Source organism: Choloepus didactylus, chromosome 20 (assembly GCF_015220235.1).
Source record: "Choloepus didactylus isolate mChoDid1 chromosome 20, mChoDid1.pri, whole genome shotgun sequence".
Taxonomy (NCBI): domain Eukaryota; kingdom Metazoa; phylum Chordata; class Mammalia; order Pilosa; family Megalonychidae; genus Choloepus; species Choloepus didactylus.
The window spans coordinates 22,340,999-22,359,218 of NC_051326.1; the positions used below are offsets into that span (position 1 = coordinate 22,340,999).

Here is an 18,220-nt window from a genome sequence, read left to right on the forward strand (position 1 = left end):
GTTCTATGAGTCTATTTTCTGACCTTAGAGCTGAAAGTCTTCAGCAGAAGCTACCACTCTACTTATGAAGTTTTAGTTCTTGAATATTAGCTCTAGGAATTGGTTTATTGATCAGTGATTCAGTGATCTTGACAACTCTTGGTTGTCCATTTTTTCTTTTCTTACCAGGTGGCTCCTTGTTTCTGCAGGAAAAAGGGCCAGTTGGGTAAACATGTGGTGAAGACAAATCCCTGCTGCCATTAGGACAGCCACTTGCGTGCTGGGACATCTTGTCACAACCCTCTGCATGTCTTTTTAAGCCTCTTTCAGTATCATATGAATTGCTACTCAATGGATTAATTTTCTTTTCAGTATGCATTTTTAGAAAATGAGAAAAATGGGGCCTCTGGGGCATTGTTCAATTGGGCAACAGTAGACTTTCGGTACAGTTTTGCAGTCTTTTCTGATTGCTGGGTTTACTATAACCTCCTGCAGGCCATGCTCTTTCCCACATGCATACTGAGTGCAGGGCAGTTGGGCAGGTTCTTGTTGTGGCTACAGGGCACACAGGCCCTGGGAATGCACAGCCTTGGTCAGCCTGTTCCCCAGTGGCTGGAGCGGCACCCAGGCCAGTGTCTCCAGAACTGTGGCTGGGGTGGCTGCTGCCTCTCGGCCATCTAGGAAGCCCCGTGGACCCGAGGGGTTGTCAGAGAAGAAGGCAGTGGCGTAGTGGTGACTGTCTCAGGGCAGCTGGGGTCGTGGAAGGCCAGAGTCACTGTCCAAGTCCCCACAGTCCCTGTCGCCAGTTCTGCAGCCTCAGTGCTCCCCCCTTTTAGTCTGTCCTTCCTGGTTCATTTGTTCTGCCTTGAGCATCAAGGGAAAAGGACAAGTCAGTCCTTAGGAACCAACTTTCAATCAATCATTCACAAATATTTATTGATTGGTTTTGCTTCAGTTCAAGAAACATTAATTGAGGACCCTGTGCTAGGTATCAGCATAGAGGTTAAAGTGCATGAAGATGGATAGGCCTATAATTTAACAAAGAAAAGACAAAATCATCGTATTACCCTATGGAAAATAATTCTTGCATAGGTTTGTGCAATTAAAGAGTTGAGTGTTATAGGAAAATAGAAGAGGTCACTATATAGTCTTGTGTGGAGAAGACTATATAGTGATTTGCAACCATGTGAGTGAAAGCCTAGACTAGGAAAGCACAGGACCAGGACACATGGTCCAGTGGGGTCACGGGAGAGTAGCTGGAAAGGCAGGTTGGAGTCCCTGCATGACATGGGTGTGCCCTTCACTGGTTTATTGAATACCTTTCAAGGGCTGGGCACTGTTGGGTGCTCATCTTCATGACTGCCCTGAATTGTGGTGTCATTGTTCCCATTTCACAGAGGAAGAGACTGTATTAGACCATGGGGTCTGCCCAAGGTCAAACAGATAGTAAGTGGCAGAGTTGGAATTTGAATGAACCCGTGTTCTTTTTCTCTACTGGGCTTGCATTCTCTCTGGAGAGATCAGACTCTTACATGAAACGATGAGGACGTTCACTGTGACATTTTTTTATTAGGTTGAAATACATGAAAGTGCCGTCTTTGTAGGTCAAAAATGGTCAAATACCAGCAGTGTCGTACAGTTCAACCTAATATTACAGCGGTTATAGTTTGGAGGAAAGAGAAATCCCTCTAGGCAGGAAGGGTCAGAATAGGCTTCCTAAAGGAAGTGGGAACTGAGCAAGGCCTCGAAGGATTTGTAGACTCTGGATGGACCAAAATGTGGAGGGAGAAGGAAAGCGTGCCGAAGTGGGGCTGGTAAGGAGACCCGCCTGGGCAGCCATGCCTGGGGGACATCCGTCATCAGGTAGATATGTGGGCCTTGGAGCAAGGCAGAGATGGTTGCATCTGAGGCCTTGGGTCCTAGGGAACCACTGCAGGTTTCTATGCAGGGGACAGTTTTGCCCACGTATGTGTTTGATGATTCCATCTGCTGATCCTCTCCGTGCTCTTTCTGCAGGAAACAGGGGAGCAGATCGCAATCAAGCAGTGCCGACAGGAGCTCAGCCCCCGGAATCGGGAGCGGTGGTGCCTGGAAATCCAGATCATGAGAAGGTGAAGGCCCAAATGCACAGAGCCTGTGACGGGGCCACCCCGGAGTTGGGCATCTCAGGAGCTGGGGGGCTGTGAAATCTGGAGGGAGCCAGCTGAGCTTCAGGAGCTGGAATAACTGCTCCACCTGTTGTGCTAGAAAAGAAAGCCATAACTCTCATCCCTCAATCAGGATGCTAGCCAGACTGTCCAAGCAATTAAGAAACTCTTCATTCTAAAGACTTTGAAAGAAGGAGGTATCTTAGTAACATTTAGAGGCTGACACTGGGCCTTGACAAAAGCTTTTGGTCCATTTTGTTGTATTAAATAATTAAAAATAGTTATGATTGTGGATTTTTCTTTGTCAGCCCAAATCCTCCTTTTCCCCTATATTTCCAATTCCAAGGTGGTATGTGGCTCTCCACTGCTGTCAACCTTTTGTTGATATTTATTCCTCTGCTGGGGAGACGGGGCCTGTCAATCCGCTAGACGGATGCCGTCCTCCCAGCTTCTAAGGCATTTCGGTACGCAGCACAAGAGTTGGCCTGTAAGACATCAGACAGGTGCTCCCTCTGCTGACCTCTTAAAAAGAGGGGGCGTCACCTTTGCGTGCCCCACACAACCATCATCTTCCCCCTTGAACGGCATGAGATCGGAAGGCCCTCTGCATTCTTCGCTTTTGGAAGCAGTTGTGAAGTGCGGGGACATAATGTGGGGCACTCTAGAGAAAGTAAAGTTGGGCGTCACGTGCTCACAGTCGCCAGGAGCACAGTCCCACGGGGGTCACGGTGCTGAGACTAGAGCTGGGTGAACGTCGGTTGACCTGACGCTGAGGTTAGGCCCCCATTCCTGGACCTGTGTCTTCTGTTTACTCTGAGAGCCCCTGGTTCTTCCAGGCCTGCGTTGCTGAGGCATGGAGAGAGAGGGGAATGGGTTCGAGGCGAACCTCAGGCTCTGCCCTCACTTGTTTCTCCTCCTTCCTAGGCTGAACCACCCCAACGTGGTGGCTGCCCGGGACGTCCCCGAGGGCATGCAGAGCTTGGCGCCTAATGACCTGCCCCTGCTGGCCATGGAGTACTGCCAAGGGGGAGATCTCCGAAAGGTGAGGCTCCCGGGGTGGCAGGGGCGCGGCCTGTCCTGGGGCAGTGCTGGGACACCAGGAAGGGAAGGAACGAGGAGACCTTTCCCTGCTTTCGTCACCAGTTTCTTAACTCAGGGAGCCACAGTGACTTCAGTGAGATTGCTTCCCTTCTCAAATCCCCCTCGTCCCAGACCAGTTTGGGGGTTATGTATGTGTGTGAATCAAGAGACTGAATCAGAAACTCTTACGAGAAAGCCAGAGAAGGGTTCTCTGTAACATTCTGCACGGCGATTACTAAAATGACAAGGAAGAACCATCACCTGGTCTCTACTACGGGGAAAGACTGGACAAGTTCCAAAACAAACATTTCCTCCTCGGCATGTTAGGGCCACTTCAGCCTCCCAGTGTCTGTGTCACCGCTGTCCTCTTTTTTTTTTTTTTTTTTTTTAAATCTTCATTTTATTGAGATATATTCACATACCACGCAGTCATACAAAACAAATCGTACATTCGATTGTTCACAGTACCATTACATAGTTGTACATTCATCTCCTAAACCAATCCCTGACACCTTCATTACCACACACACAAAAATAACAAGAATAATAATTAAAGTGAAAAAGAGCAATTGAAGTAAAAAAGAACACTGGGTACCTTTGTCTGTTTGTTTGTTTGTTTCCTTCCCCTATTTTTCTACTCATCTATCCATAAACTAGACAAAGGGGATTGTGGTCCTTATGGCTTTCCCAATCCCATTGTCACCCCTCATAAGCTACATTTTTATACAGTTGTCTTCGAGATTCATGGGTTCTGGGTTGTAGTTTGATAGTTTCAGGTATCTACCACCAGCTACTCCAATTCTTTAGAACCTAAAAAGGGTTGTCTAAATTGTGTGTGAGAGTGCCCACCAGAGTGACCTCTCGGCTGCTTTTGGAATCTCTCTGCCACTGAAGCTTATTTCATTTCCTTTCACATCCCCCTTTTTGGTCAAGAAGATGTTCTGCATACCACGATGCCGGGTCTACATTTCCTCCCCGGGAGTCATATTCCATGTTGCCAGGGAGATTCACTCCCCTGGGTGTCTGATCCCACGTAGGGGAGAGGGCAGTGATTTCACCTTTCAAGTTGGCTTAGCTAGAGAGAGAGGGCCACATCTGAGCAACAAAGAGGCATTCGGGAGGAGGCTCTTAGGCACAATTATAGGGAGGCCTAGCCTCTCCTTTGCCACCGCTGTCCTCTTTAGGAGAGATTTTCTTCCACAGTGGTGGCAGCACCAAGCACGAGATCACAGAGTAGCATAGCAGGAAGGGCGCTGGCTTAGTATTCAGGGAACTGGGCTGGGGTTCCAGATCACCACTGACTCACCCTCTGGGCTTGAGCTGCTCTCTGGCCACTGTAACTTCTGTTTGCTAGAACGTCCTCCGGGGTCTCAGGGACAGCTCCGTGTATCCACCTCCCAGAGAGCCTATCGAACATAACACATGCTGCCTGGTTTGATTTTCAGCAACCCTGTCTGGTTGGAAAGACTGATGGGATTCCCATCTTCAGGATAGATACCACGGCCCAGAGAGGTTGGGTCAGTTACCAGGCCTCACACAGCCGGCAGCACTAGAGTGTGGGTCACGACCCCTCTGAACCCAGCTGCAGGCCACTTTTCCATCTGTGGAACTGAATGATGCAATACAGCATAATGAAAAAATAAAAGTTCTAAAGAAAGATAAGGTTTTTTTTGTTTGTTTGTTTTTTCCTTTTTTGTTCCTGAAAAAGATTGCTCTATCAGGTCAGATCTCAATTATTCACTCTAGAAGAAGGTCCGTGGTGGGGTAGGGCTGGGTGGTGCCCACGCATTTGTTCTGTCTTTTTGTGGCAGTTTCCTGCACCCAGCATCATTTCTCTTCCGGGCCCCTCTGCTTTCCTTTTTCAAAAACTTTCCATGAGGGTTGATGTGCTCGAGTGACTGTCTCCCACCGTGGGAGGTGGGTGCGTCCTGGAAGTGTGCAGCATCACAGCAGGATGTGAACACAGTCCTTGGCATGACCACCAGCTGGGGACTGATAACGACAAGAAATGGGGAACTCGGTGATGCTTTGGCTTTCCTCTTTATTTTCCTAACCTTTGACAATCATTCCCAATACTAAGTGCATTTATGTAAAAGAGATAAAATCGTGTTGTTGTCATAGTTGAGTGGAGGGTCCTTGGAGGGTAGCTGTGGGAGGTCGCCAGGTTTCGGAGGGCTCTGAGGATGGGCAGAGGCCTCTAGACTTGATCTTGTAGGCAGCAAAGAGCCAATTAGTTAGGGGGAAAGAAGATGAAAATTTCAACATGGTTGACCTGAATTTGGTTGCAGGATAATTTAGGGGAAAGCAGGAGGCAGTTGTATCCTAAGGGGTCTCTCTCATGCTGTGTCACGCAGAAGGGTGCTGGGGATGGGGTCACTACTACCCAGAGCTACCCTTATCCTCTAAGAAGTTCACAGCTGTGGTCACAGACGGACAGGCTTGACCAGCACATGAACAAATGTGAAAGCCAGAATCGATTTAAAGTTGTTACTCTGTATGCCTTGTTGGTAAACAGGCTCTTGGAACGTTGATGAGAATAAATGTTAATTAAGGATTGTGAGCCTCAGTTGTGAAGTTATTTTCCCTGTTGTCTTCATTTGAGGCCAACTTCCAGCAGATGGCTGAGAGGGCCAGTAAGTCATAGGTGTAAGCGTGTGGGCTCAAGCATCAGGTAGACTTGGCTTCAAATTCCAGCTCTGCCCCTCCTGGCAGTGTGAGCAGACGAGTCACCTGACTCACCTTGACATGAAATTCCAGCAGTGCCTACCTCAGGTGGTGGTGGTGGTGGTGAGGATTAAGTGAGACAACGCATGTGCAGCTTTACTGAGCTAACCCAGGTAGCATTCAGCCTAGGACTGGGCACATAGTAACTGCTCATGAAGTACTAGCTGCTATCATGCCCGCTGTTGGCATGGCCATCCCCAGGAAGCAGTTGGAGGGCGGTTTTCAATGAATGCCTTCCAGCCTGCCCTAACTGCAGGACTCTTGGGAGCAGTGGACTAGTGTGGCTGAGCTCAGACTCTGGCCTGTTTTCAATGGCAGCAGCAGGTGAGACTTGAACAATTCTGATCCTAGAATCACTCAGACACCTCCGGCTGGGGCAGAGCCCTTGAATAGGTGAGTGCCTCCAGGTTCTCAGGCCCACTTCCTCCTTCTCCACCTCAGGCCAGTCCCTGCCCGTCCTGCTGCCAGGCTGCACAACAGCCCACGTTCCCCAAAGTCCAGGGCCTGGGGTTGGCGCTTGGAGGATTTCAGCTGGTAAAAAACGCTTGTGACCACTCACTCTGATGCTTCTTTTCAACCTCCTGACAGTACCTGAACCAGTTTGAGAACTGCTGTGGCCTGCGGGAAGGAGCCATCCTCACCTTGCTGAGTGACATTGGTAAATCCCAGCCCTGGACATCAGGCGGGGCCCTTGGGCAAGAGTGTGCGGTGCCCCTGGGAGCACAGACGGGAGGTGTTACCGAGGGTGGATGGGATGTCGGAGGGGGAAGGTCAACGAGGGGCTCTTCCGGCAGGCGCTAGACTCAAATAGATTTCCCTTCCTTCCTGGCTAAGTCATGAAGTGAGTTATGAGTTAGATGGAAGAACAGATTTCCTTTCCCATTAAAAAGATCCACTCCCTGCTTTCCTGGAATGGCCAGCAATGAAATGGTTGTCATTTGAGTTAATTCTGTCCCTTGGCAACACGTTTTTCCACTCCCACAGTGGCATTTCTTTTTCCAAATGCAGGCATAGGGAAAAACTCCCTTGTTTAATCCTTTGAAACTGTTTGCCTCTCAGATGGGGGTATCTGCAGTACTCTCTGAGAAGGCCAGGCTGGCTTTGGGGAAAAGAACAGGAAGAATTTAGGTAGAATTTCCTAGGCCCTGGGGGCCCTGCTCCAGAATGTACCCTGGAGGTGGAACCCTAGAGGCTGAGAGTCAGTGCGGGACTCCAACCTAGGGAAACAGCTGTCAGAAGTGAGAAAGGGACTTGACCAGGGCTTTTTGCTGGGACAAGTTGATAGTTTGGATTCTAAAGTTTAGAGCTATCCAGAGTTTATCGCTGAGTGCTGGCCCCCAGATTTGGGAAATGATGCCGTTTTCATCCCTCCCCCTTTTCAACCTGTTTGAAGCTGTATTTTTCTTTTCTTTTTGTTTACTCAAACTTAGTTTTGGAAAAATATCAAATGTATAGAAAAGTTGAAAGAGTAGTACAATGGAACCCGTATGCCTTAGATTCACCAGTTAATATTGTGCCATTTTGTAAATCCTTGGCCTGGAAGCATAGGTGGGCAAGCAGTCTCCGTAAAGCACTTTGCCTTGCTGACAGGGATGTGCCCCATCCTTTCTCTGTGCTTCTTTGAAAGAGGGTCAGTGAGAAGAAAATGGAGGAGAAAACATCAAGCCAGGATATATTTAAGATTAGAATCCAAACAACTGGGCATATGAAATCCCCATTTTACTCTATATTCTGTGTTTTTATCCCTTTGGATGAAGCTCACAGTAAAGGCAAATTGCCATTACACTGGTTTTGTCTGATTTGATTGGGCGTCACCACTCCTTCCCTGATCAGCTCATCTATAGATTGGCTGCTGTGTGCCTCTCCTGAAAGAGCCCCCTCGGTCTAGGTAGCGGGCCCAATACCTAGAGGGTCTAATTCTTCAGTCAGGAATTTCACCTCTTTTCTTTGTGCCTTCCCACACGGCTCACCCGTCCATGTTTTGCTTAGACATTTACTTGATTGTGTTTTTTATCCCAGTGATCAAATTACTACTTTGTTCTTTTTTGAGTTGGGTTGAAAGTAGGTTAGTAGATGGGAGCATTCTTTTGATCTTCATTGACAGCTTTTATTTTGTTTCTCTTTAGTTAGATCTCCAAGTATTTTTCTTTGACGTTATTCTCGCAAATATTTTTCTTTCACTCTTTGGTTTACTTATGGTTCAGCAAGTAGTTATTTAGAAAGTCTTTAAATTATTGCCTCGAGTATACATAACTGTCTACTTCCTTATGTAACTTTCTACTTCCTCAAGTGATTCTCCATTGATATTAATAGTTATTCTTTTGATCTAGCCATATTTTGAATCCGTTTGCCATTGACTTGTGTGGTCACTGTATTCAAGTTGTGTGTGTGTATGTGTATGTGTATTTAAATTGGAAAAATAAAAACAGATAAGCTGTCAAGTGCTTATGTCGTTCAACCTCTCCTCTAATGGAAGAATATTAAAATTCTTTAGGTCTCTTTGACTCAAAATTGGAAATAATTAGGTTTTGAAGTACCAGTACATTAGAATTAAGCTTCTTGAAGGCAGAAACTTTATTTAATCATTGCTGTATTTCCAACATCTAGAACAAGAATATCTAGTACGTAGTAGCCGTTCAGTTAATATTTGTCAAATGAATGACTTAAACCCCAAAGGAAATTGAAATCATTAAGGACCTACTTTCAAAAACCAGATATTCACATACAATTAACACTCCCAGGTTCAAATACCAGTGCTTCTGCTTATTGTCAGTGTGCCATCGGACGTGTTATTTAGTTTTTCAGAATATCAGTTTTATTATCTATAAAGTGGGAACATTACTCACATCATGAAAATTGTTATGAGGATAAGATGAGATGCTCCTAGCTCAGTGCTCTGCATATATTCAGTCTGCAAATGCTGGTTCCTTTCTTATTTCCCTGCCGCTCTGGATCTGGACTTACCACATCCCTTTTGAATAACCTCAGTCACCCTAATTTGTCTTATCACCCGAGGGTGGGACTCAGTGAACTAGAACAGGTGATTGTCTTATTCGATTTCCCTTTCTGGAAAAGGTCACCCTTCCTCAGATCTGTTCCTGTCTGTCCCTTTTTGGATGCAATCACCCTGTGATTTCTGATTTGTGTACAAGATTCATCAAGTTTACTTCTTTTGCAAGGATCTCATCACTGAACCAGAGTTCAGAAGCTTTTCTTGGAGCTCATCTAACACAACTCTTTTGTATTTTGAAACATTTCCTGGGTATGTTTTGTTCCAGCCTTTTGCAAATGCTGGCCCTGCCTTCCCTTTGTTGGGGCTGCCACTGCTGTTCTCTGCAGGTTGGCTTCAGCTGTGTGGCAGCACCCCACCCGTGAGCCCTGGCTCCACTTTCTCTCCTAGATTTAATTGTTTGTCCCTAATCTCTTCCATGCCACCGACCTCCCAGAGACGCCCATTCACGGCAGTGTCAAAATAATAGACGTCGGATTTTCCCAGTGAACCTTAAATGGCCTAAGTGTGAGAAAACAAGCAGATGCGTGGCAAATGCATTGGTGAGCCCCCTGTGCCCCGGGCCACAGCTAGCCTATTAGAACATGGCTCTTATGCCAGCAAGAGATAAGGGACAGGTGCAGAGGCAGCCGGAAATGACCTGGACTTCCACATATATAACCCTAAAGTAGCTCAAGGAAGTTGTATGTAAGTGGATTCTATTTAAACGCTCTTGCTCATTGTTCTTTGCAAACCACGTTTGTGTTTCCTCCTGCCAGTGGAGGAGCAAAGTCCTGAGCACTCAAGACCCGAGGGGCAGGCTGCTGCACCTTGGAGGCCCATGTCTCCTTGTGGGAGAGGCCCTGCACAGGCCAAGGCCATCTGGGTGGGTCAGGACCCATTGCCATGGCCTTATCGGATCTCAGCTTGGAATAGGGCTTCCTTGATTCTCCACGTGACTGATTCGCTGTCCTCTGAGCCTTCAGGAACTTCCCCCCTTTTTTGCCTGAGCTTCATTCTTTGAATCACCGTCTCTGTGCTCATTGGTGCTGCTCCTAGCAGACATGCAACACTTCAGCATTAAAGAACAGAGAAGATTCAAAGAAAATACAAGGGCCTTAGGTAGGCCAGCTTCTTTCCAGGAATCAGAAGATTGGGCTCTCTGTTTCTCCAACTGAGGATTTTTCTTGCTTGTTCTATTGAATACACCAGTCTGATTGCGCTGTTGATTATAATAAAAGATGATTACCAGTTCTCAGGAAGTCAGAGCATTTGTATATATTAAGTGTGTTGGAAAGCATAAATGACCAGGTTAATGAATATAGAAAAGAGAAGACAACCAGCTTTCAGGCCTGGCTTCCCTGCTTTGCCAACTCTTAACACTGGGGAAGGCTTATAATGTTCTAAGCCCAAGCCTCCTCAACTCTCACGTGAGGAGTTTGGGCTGAGTGTTTGCTAAGGTCCCTTCTACCTTATTCAGGTAACTAGTTCTCAGAATGGTCCCCCCTAGAATGTCTTTGAGGTTGGTCTACTGTGTCTCAGCCAGTCCCAGCTCTTGTGCCTGTCCCCACCGTGTGTCATCTTTTGCCAGCAGCTTTGTCTTGTTGCCTTTCTGCTCATTCCTGCTCGACCTCCTCCTCTGCACCTGGATTGATCGCCCACTGTTTTCTAATGTTCTGTCTGCTAAGCCAGTCTCATGGCATCTTTTTTTAAAAAATTCAGTTCTATTGAGATATATCCACATACTATACAATCATCCATGGTGTGCAATCAGCTTTTCACAGTACCATCATATAGTTGTGCATTCATCACCCCAATCAATTTTTGATCATTTTCCTTACACCAGATAGAATAAAAATAAGAATAAAAAATAAAAGTAAAAAAGAACACCCAAATCACCCCCCACTTCCCATCCTAGTTTTCATTTAATTTTGTCCCCATTTTTCTACTCATCCATCCATACACTTGATAAAGGGAGTGTGAGCCACAAGGTTTTCACAGTCACACTGTCACCCCATGTAAGCTACATAGTTATACAGTTGTCTTCAAGAATCATGGCTACTGGGTTGCAGTTGGATAGTTTCAAGTATTTACTTCTAGTTATTCCAATACACTAAAACCTAAAAAGGGATATCTATATAGTGCATAAGAATGCCCTCCAGAGTGACCTCTTGACCCCATTTGAAATCTCTCAGCCACTGAAACTTTATTTTGTTTCGTTTGTTTCCCCCTTTTGGTCAAGATTTTCTCAATCCCACAATGCTGGTCCAAGCTCATCTCCAGGAGTCATATCCTGCATTGCCAGGGAGATTTACACCCCTGGGAGTCAGGTCCCACATAGCGTGGAGGGCAGTGAATTCACCTGTCATGGCATCTTTATCAACCATATCTTCTCCAAAGTCTGTATGTTGAACCCTTATCTCCATCCTTAGCTCCATATCCATGTCTACGGATATGATATATCCAAGTCACTTCCAACTTGAAGTCCTAGGCTTTTCCCCTGAATCAGATCCGTTCCTGACATCCTCTTTCTCGTAGCCTCATCCATCTTTCTGCCAGTTACCCAGACATGAGTGTCATTTCTGAATCTTGTCTCTTAGAATCTGCCCCATACTTGCCCTCCACCCTCCTGTTTTAAAAATCTGCAAATCCACCAGGCTGGCGGGTGGTCAGGCCATGCTGCAGGCAGCACTGTGGAGTCTTGTGTCCAGCCTTAGTTCCAGCTCCATTGAGTGGGCTGTCCCCAAGTGCTTCCTGCTGCGGAAGCCCCCCGCCAAGCACTGACCATGTCTCTTATGGACCACAGTCCCACCATGGGTGTGGTCACAGTCATCATCATCCTCCTCGCATCCGCTGTCCTGGGAACCTTAGTCCTGGGCTGCTGGTGCTACTTGTGGCTCCAGCACATCAGCCAGTTGGAGGATAGGGAGAGCAGGAGGTGGCAAGATAAGGAGCGCTTTCTGCTGGTGTAGTATTCAGCCAAGGGGCTGTGTATGGAGAGAAAGTTCAAGCTGACTCCCAGCAGCCCAGAGGTCCCCAGCTGAGCAGGGATGTGGGGGTACCCGGTCCTGTTTGCAGACAGCCGAGCTTTGTCATTGCATCCACTGACTGACTCCCCAGGTCCTAAGCCTGGACTCGGTGGCCCCAGGCACCCCCTTGGCCTCCTGATGGAGCTGCCCATTGTAAGCAATGGCAGGCTGATCCTACAGGGGCTCTTGTTACTGGAGTGTTCAGCTCAGCCTGTTTTTGATGGAGCTACTGTAATACATGAACAAACAAACCTGCAAACTGTAAATAGGCCCCCCAGAAGCATGTGCTTACACCTTTTGGCTGATTTTTTAAAAATGTCATCTAGAGCACATGAAACCTGTTTGATGATGACAGTACTATGAGCTGAGTCAAGACAGTGGGCCTTAGACTTGGAAGGCCCACGCTGCACCTGGCAGGGATATTTAATATATACACAAATAAATGTAAAGGAAGTGAAATGTTGGTCTTAAATCTCATGGCTGACCAGTTAGGGTTCTTTAGTGATTTATGCTTGGTTAGCAATGGATGAAAGAAGAACCGCTCCCCTCTCTTCTTTCTCTAGATAGATTTGGTTGTGAAGTGTCAGTTCTTGTGGATTGTGGAATTATTGCAAGGAAGCTACTGGAAGTGATTGGGAGCTGGTAGTGGGCACATCCGGGCACGAGTCCCGAGGCTGGTCAGGCACACCGGGAGCAGAGCAGTTCTTGCCCCCTTAGTCTCAAGCGTGCCGAGTTCTGCCCCGTTCCCCCGCCCCTCCAGGCTTCACTGTCATCACTCTGGTCCTCAGACAAACACCAGAGCTCTTGGTGGCTATGAAACCCAGATGGCCCAGAAGAGAGAAGAAGTTGTGTTTTGTTTGTTTGTTTTTTTTTGTATTTAATATTTTGATATTTTCTGCACTGGAGGGGTAGGGGAGAGGATCATCAAGTGTGTTTTTTCTCTCCTTTCCTCTTTCCTTTTCACAAGTTCTCTTCCTTCCCTCTCAGGTTACCACCTGCAGGGCACTGAATCTGTTTCCTCAGCAGGTCACTGCAGACTGGGAGTCCCGGAGCCGGCTCTAAAGGCCCCAGGGGCTGGTGGAGGGTTGTGCCAACCCCCTTTATAAAAGCCAATCCATTTCTGATGGTTTACAGAACGGTAGCATTAGCAAACCAGAACAAGGGCCATCTGTGCAGGAGGCCTCCACGTCCCCATGGAAGCTGCCGGGCTGCCCCCTGACAGCTGGTGCCTAGCGCGCACCGAAGTGGGTCAGGGACTTCTATGTTAAGGGCTGGGTTTTTGCAAAGATGATGGGTTGGTTGGCTCTTGGTCCACTTGGTGTCTCAGCAGCCTGCGTCTCTGAGGTGTCCCTTGTGTACAGATAAGTCAGCTCACTTAGATTTTTTAATCCTACCCTTGTAAGCACATTCTAAATATCATGTTTAAAGTGTGACCTGTGTGGGCATCCTTGGTCATCCACAGGCCAGCTCTGGCTTAACCATGGCACCTGGCTACCTGCCGCCCTCCAAGCTCCACTTTCCTGGCTAAGCTGAAGGCATCTCCTCTGGCCTCATCCAAGGTGTCTCGAAAAAACATGTCTAACTAATCTACATTTGGGAACCCCAAAAGGGGAACTGTATTTCAGCAGTGTACACCTAAATAAGGGGTCAAATAGTAAGTACTAGCTTGGGCGGGAAGGAGGGATAGCTAATTAGGCAGTATTAAAATACCCAGGCGGGCTCTGGGGGAACCCTTGGAAAGCAGCTGGGCTTTCAGTCCAGGAGAGGAAATCCCTCTGGCCCCTTGCTGGGGGTAGCCCCCTGGGGAAGAGGGGATGGTATGACAGTTAAGGGAGAGATCAGCAGAGGCCTTGCAGGGTAGGGGGCACGGAGGGGGGTCCAGACACTGAAATCAGGGCCAGGAATAACGGAAGTTCTACTGATTGGAAGATGGGGAAGAGGGTTGGCTTTGCTTTCCAATGCTAGAGGCTCATAGAATGTGACAGTGTAGTGGTGCAAGTTAGAAGCGGCCGAGTGAGGTTTTTGGTCCATTCCTGTGCACTTCGGAACTTCAAGCTTTCTACCTCTACTTTCACTGCAGCCAGCAGTGGAAGCCTAGGTGGTTTTGCTTTCAGCTCAAGACCCGAGTAATCCGGGAACAACTGGGGTTTGCATTTTCAGTCTCTGAGCCTGACCCCTGAAACTGCCTGTTGCTCGATTTTTAGCTCTAACCTGAGGTTTTTACCTTGCCGGTAGGGTTTGTTTTGAAATGCATTAAACTTGGCTTTCTCATCAATTCTACTTCTTGGGGATTTTTTTTTATTCCACCCTACCCCCACCCCCAGTTGCCAGGGGCCACATCTTTGCAGTTTAAATAAGGCCACTCAAAGTGAGTTGACAGTGCTGGGGGAGAGGCTGGTGCAGTGGGCCACTGGTGGGATGTCTGGGAGGAAAACAGAAATGCCCGTAGAGCTGGTCAATGGCTACATAATGGCCCTTACTGTCCTTATTTATCAGTAGCTACTTTTTTTTAGCATAGATACCAGAGCCACATACTCAAAAGGCTTAGTAAGTTATGACCTCACTTTTGAATTCACTCTGAATAGCCCAGCTGTCGCATTCAAGTTTTCTGAATAGTCAAGAAGTTAACCTTTCATCCTTTGCACCATCCCAGAAGTAACAGCAGGGGAGTGTAGAGGGAACTTTGTGACACTGAGCCACTAAAATAGGGCCTGGTTTTTCAGACAAACCTTCAAATGGACTGTGCTACTGTTTTTGTCTCAAAGCTACCAAGTTTGTGTAGTAAGGGGAAGGGATGTTGTACCTGTTCAATAAAAGTTGAATGACATTCAAGCTAATTTTCTTTAGACCACTGAGAAAATCTTTATTTACAATAAATATCGATAAAATTTGTATAAATAGATCTTGCTCCCCTCCCCGCAAAAAAATCTGCAAATCCTTTCAGTCTTCCTTCAATGCTATATATCACATTTTCTCTTTCTGTTCCCACTGCCTTCCACTGATTCAGTGTTACAGCAAATCACTGTGATGGCATCTTACCTGGCTTCCTTATCTCCATTTTGCTAATCTGTCTTTCATGCCTTTGAAAGGGCACAATCCTCATAAACCTTCATTAGATAAAGGAACCTCTTAACTCCCAGCATTTCTCCTGATCTACTCTGGCTAACCTAATATGCGCATGATTCTCAAAAACCCACTTTTTCAGTCCTTTTACTTACCTTCGAACATGCTGTTGCTTTTCAGAATGCTGTTCCTGCACCTCTCCAGTGACCCAAAGCCTTCTTATCTTTCGGGGGCTTTAGACCTTCCCTTCCATGGGGACCCCCTGACCTGCCACCCACAGTGATTCTCCGTCTCATGAGATTCTTCTGCCTTTGTTCCCTCCGCCATGGTACTTGGTATCGCCATTATTGTTACGTGATTTCTGTCTGTACCTTGGCAATAAGGGCTAATTTTCTGGGCTTGGGGCCAGCCGACCTGGGACTGTTTGTTCAGGAAGAGAAGAAAATCCTTTCGTTCAGTGGTACATTTTCCATAATACCTGGCAAATAGGGGATACTTTATAAATAAATGAATTTGAATGAATGAGAGAGTGAATGATTTCACACGTTTAGCACTCAGTGTTACTGATCTGCTATTTTGCTTATTGGTCGTAGGGGCTATTTTAGCCAAGAAACCTTTAGCTGGCCTTAAATCTCTCTCCACGTGTCCACACTTGGCCTTCCGATATGTTTTGTTTGGAAAGTTCAAGTGATGAAAGTGGGTGGCACATACAGGCATGCAGTACAATTTGATTGAATGAATGAACATCCTGTTCTTACTCTGTGGTGACCAGAACCACCAGTTGTGAAACTGCCTTTTCTTTCTCTTCTAATCTGTCTCAGCTTTTTAATCCATTTATCTTTTTATTTCTTCTCTATAACATTTATCTCAAACAAAAACATCCCCGAGATAGTTTAGTATCTCTTTAAATTTATAGTGTGGTTAAAAGGGATTCATCAACATAACCCTTATAAAATTGCTTTTCTATGTGGAAGTCTGGCTGGTTCTATCTGTCCCTTATTCGTGGTTTATGATATACAAGAACATAGAGGGGCTGTGATTGGGAATTCTGGTTCATCAAGAACTGCAGAATTGTCACATTTTTCAATTACGCGTTTGTATCTACTGTGTGAGTTCAGAAAAAGACTTTGGTAAACAGTGGACGCCATCCCTGACAAGGATAGTAGAGGCTATTAGTTTCCTGTGGTAATTCCTTGATTTGGACCTTCTCTGTATAGTAGTGGGTCCTAAGAAATGCCACCGTGTAGTTTGAAAGTTCACAGTGCCTCTTTTCCACTAGCGGAGCTCAGAACAGATCAGTTGCTGCTATTCCTCCAGAGATAAACCTGTCCTCAGAGTGGGTGCTTCTTAGAGCTTTCCTATAATTGGAATATGAGAAGTTAACTTTCTTGCCTTGTGGTGGGGTTTTCAATTTTTATACATGTGTATTATCACTGTTGCCAGGGGTTTAGATTTTTTTTTTTAATAAGCTTACAGGTGCAGAAATATTTTCCTTAATGTCAATATCTAATTTTTCACCCATTTAAACCAAATTAGATTCTCTTGGTTTGAGACAATTTTGATTAATTTCATGACACTGCTCTTCAGGCACTATGTTATAAAATGTAGCACAGTCAGACTGAATTAGGCTGTAAGGGAAAGTATTGAAGATTTTTGCTGGTCAGAATTTTGACTTTCAGTCATATAGGGGCCATTTGGTCTAAGAAACTATCTATAACAAGACCTTAGGATTCCTTAAGTCCAGATTTTATTAGGTTGACAAAAGTATTTATTGAGAAAAATGACTGCCCTGAAATGAGAATTAAAGTTTGTTATGTATAGTAGCTTAAGCATAAAACAACTGTTTTGGTTTGCTAAAGCTGTTGAGATGCAATATACCAGAAACAGATTGGCTTTTAAGAATGGGGATTTATTAGCTTACAAGTTACAATTCTAAGGCCGTGAAAATGTCCAAATTAAGGCATCAATAGGAGGATACCTTCTCTGTAGACAGGCTGCTGGCAACTGGGACTCCTCTGTCACATGGGAAGGCACATGTCTGGCGTCTGCTGGTCCTTCTCTCCTGGGTTTCGTTGCTTTCAGCTTCTGGCTTCAGTTGAAGGCTTCTTCTCTGAGCTTGTGTGTGACCTCTCTTAGCTTCTCTGGTGCTTTTTCTCCAAACTCCTCTCATAGAGGACTCCGGTAAAAGGATTAAGACCTACCTTGAATTGGGTGGGTCATGTCTCAATTGAAATAATCTAAACAAAAGATCCCACCCACAATAGGTCTGCACCCACAGGAATGTATTAAAAGAATATGGCCTTTCCTGGGGTACATATAGCCTCCAAACTACCACAACAACTATTAATACTAATCAGTAGATTCAGTTACCAACTTGCAGCATGGCATAGAGGATAGTTTTTATCAGGCTGATTTCTTCTTCCTCATTTGGGGGGAGATTCCTGGGCTTCTCACCTGCTCGTGTCCTCTGTTTTTTATACAAAAATGTTTACCCTTGGACCTAAGGGCCTCATCTTAGTCTGGTTGTATGTACTTGCTCAAAATATAGTGTCTCACTTTCATATATTCCACTTTTGAACAAATGTACACTTTTGTACATTTTTTGTTGTGAAATATAACATCTACATAGAAAAGTGATAACTTTCAAAGTACAATTTAACAAGTAGTTAGAGAGCAAATTTCAAAGAATGTTATGGGTTACAGTTCCACCATTTCAGTTATTTCTTTATTGTGAAGTATAACATATACAGAAAGGTGGTAACTTTCAAAATACGATTTAACAAGTAGCTATAGAGCAAATTTCAAAGACTGTTACAAATGCATACTTTATATATTATATGCTGACACTCTTCAGCAGCTTGTCATATACCAAAATGGTTCTTTTGTGAATCAGTCCCCGAGCAAACATTTTGAGCTGTTGCATGGCTGTGTTCCCTGCAGTGCCCCGTGGTGGCCACAGTTCAGGTCCAACAGCAGGGCCTTCCCTGTCCACGCTGTCATTTGGTGCCGTTATTGGAGTGCTTTTTTATACTTGCTTTGATTTTTTTAATTTAATAAAAATCAGTAAAACAAAAACGAAAGTGCTGATAAGCATTGGCCTTATGAAAATTTGTACAATTGAGAACACAATGAATGGAATTTTGTAGGCATGTTGAAAGCAGCAAATCTTTAACTTCATTTGGACATTCATTGGACCTAAGCCTATCTAT

At 45.7% G+C, this 18,220-nt stretch overlaps 1 protein-coding gene and 1 pseudogene across 2 annotated transcripts in view; both read left to right on the forward strand.

Annotated features, from left to right (window-relative positions):
- The window catches only part of IKBKB (inhibitor of nuclear factor kappa B kinase subunit beta), a 72,882-nt gene that overhangs the window by 28,499 nt on the left and 26,163 nt on the right, over window positions 1–18,220 (forward strand). For both annotated transcript variants that reach the window (XM_037812804.1, XM_037812805.1), the window contains 3 exons: window positions 1,996–2,090; window positions 3,051–3,168; window positions 6,519–6,588. In XM_037812804.1, the coding sequence (XP_037668732.1) occupies window positions 1,996–2,090; window positions 3,051–3,168; window positions 6,519–6,588 (283 nt within the window). The remainder of the gene's footprint in view (window positions 1–1,995; window positions 2,091–3,050; window positions 3,169–6,518; window positions 6,589–18,220) is intronic.
- On the forward strand, window positions 11,300–11,963 carry LOC119516510 (annotated as a pseudogene).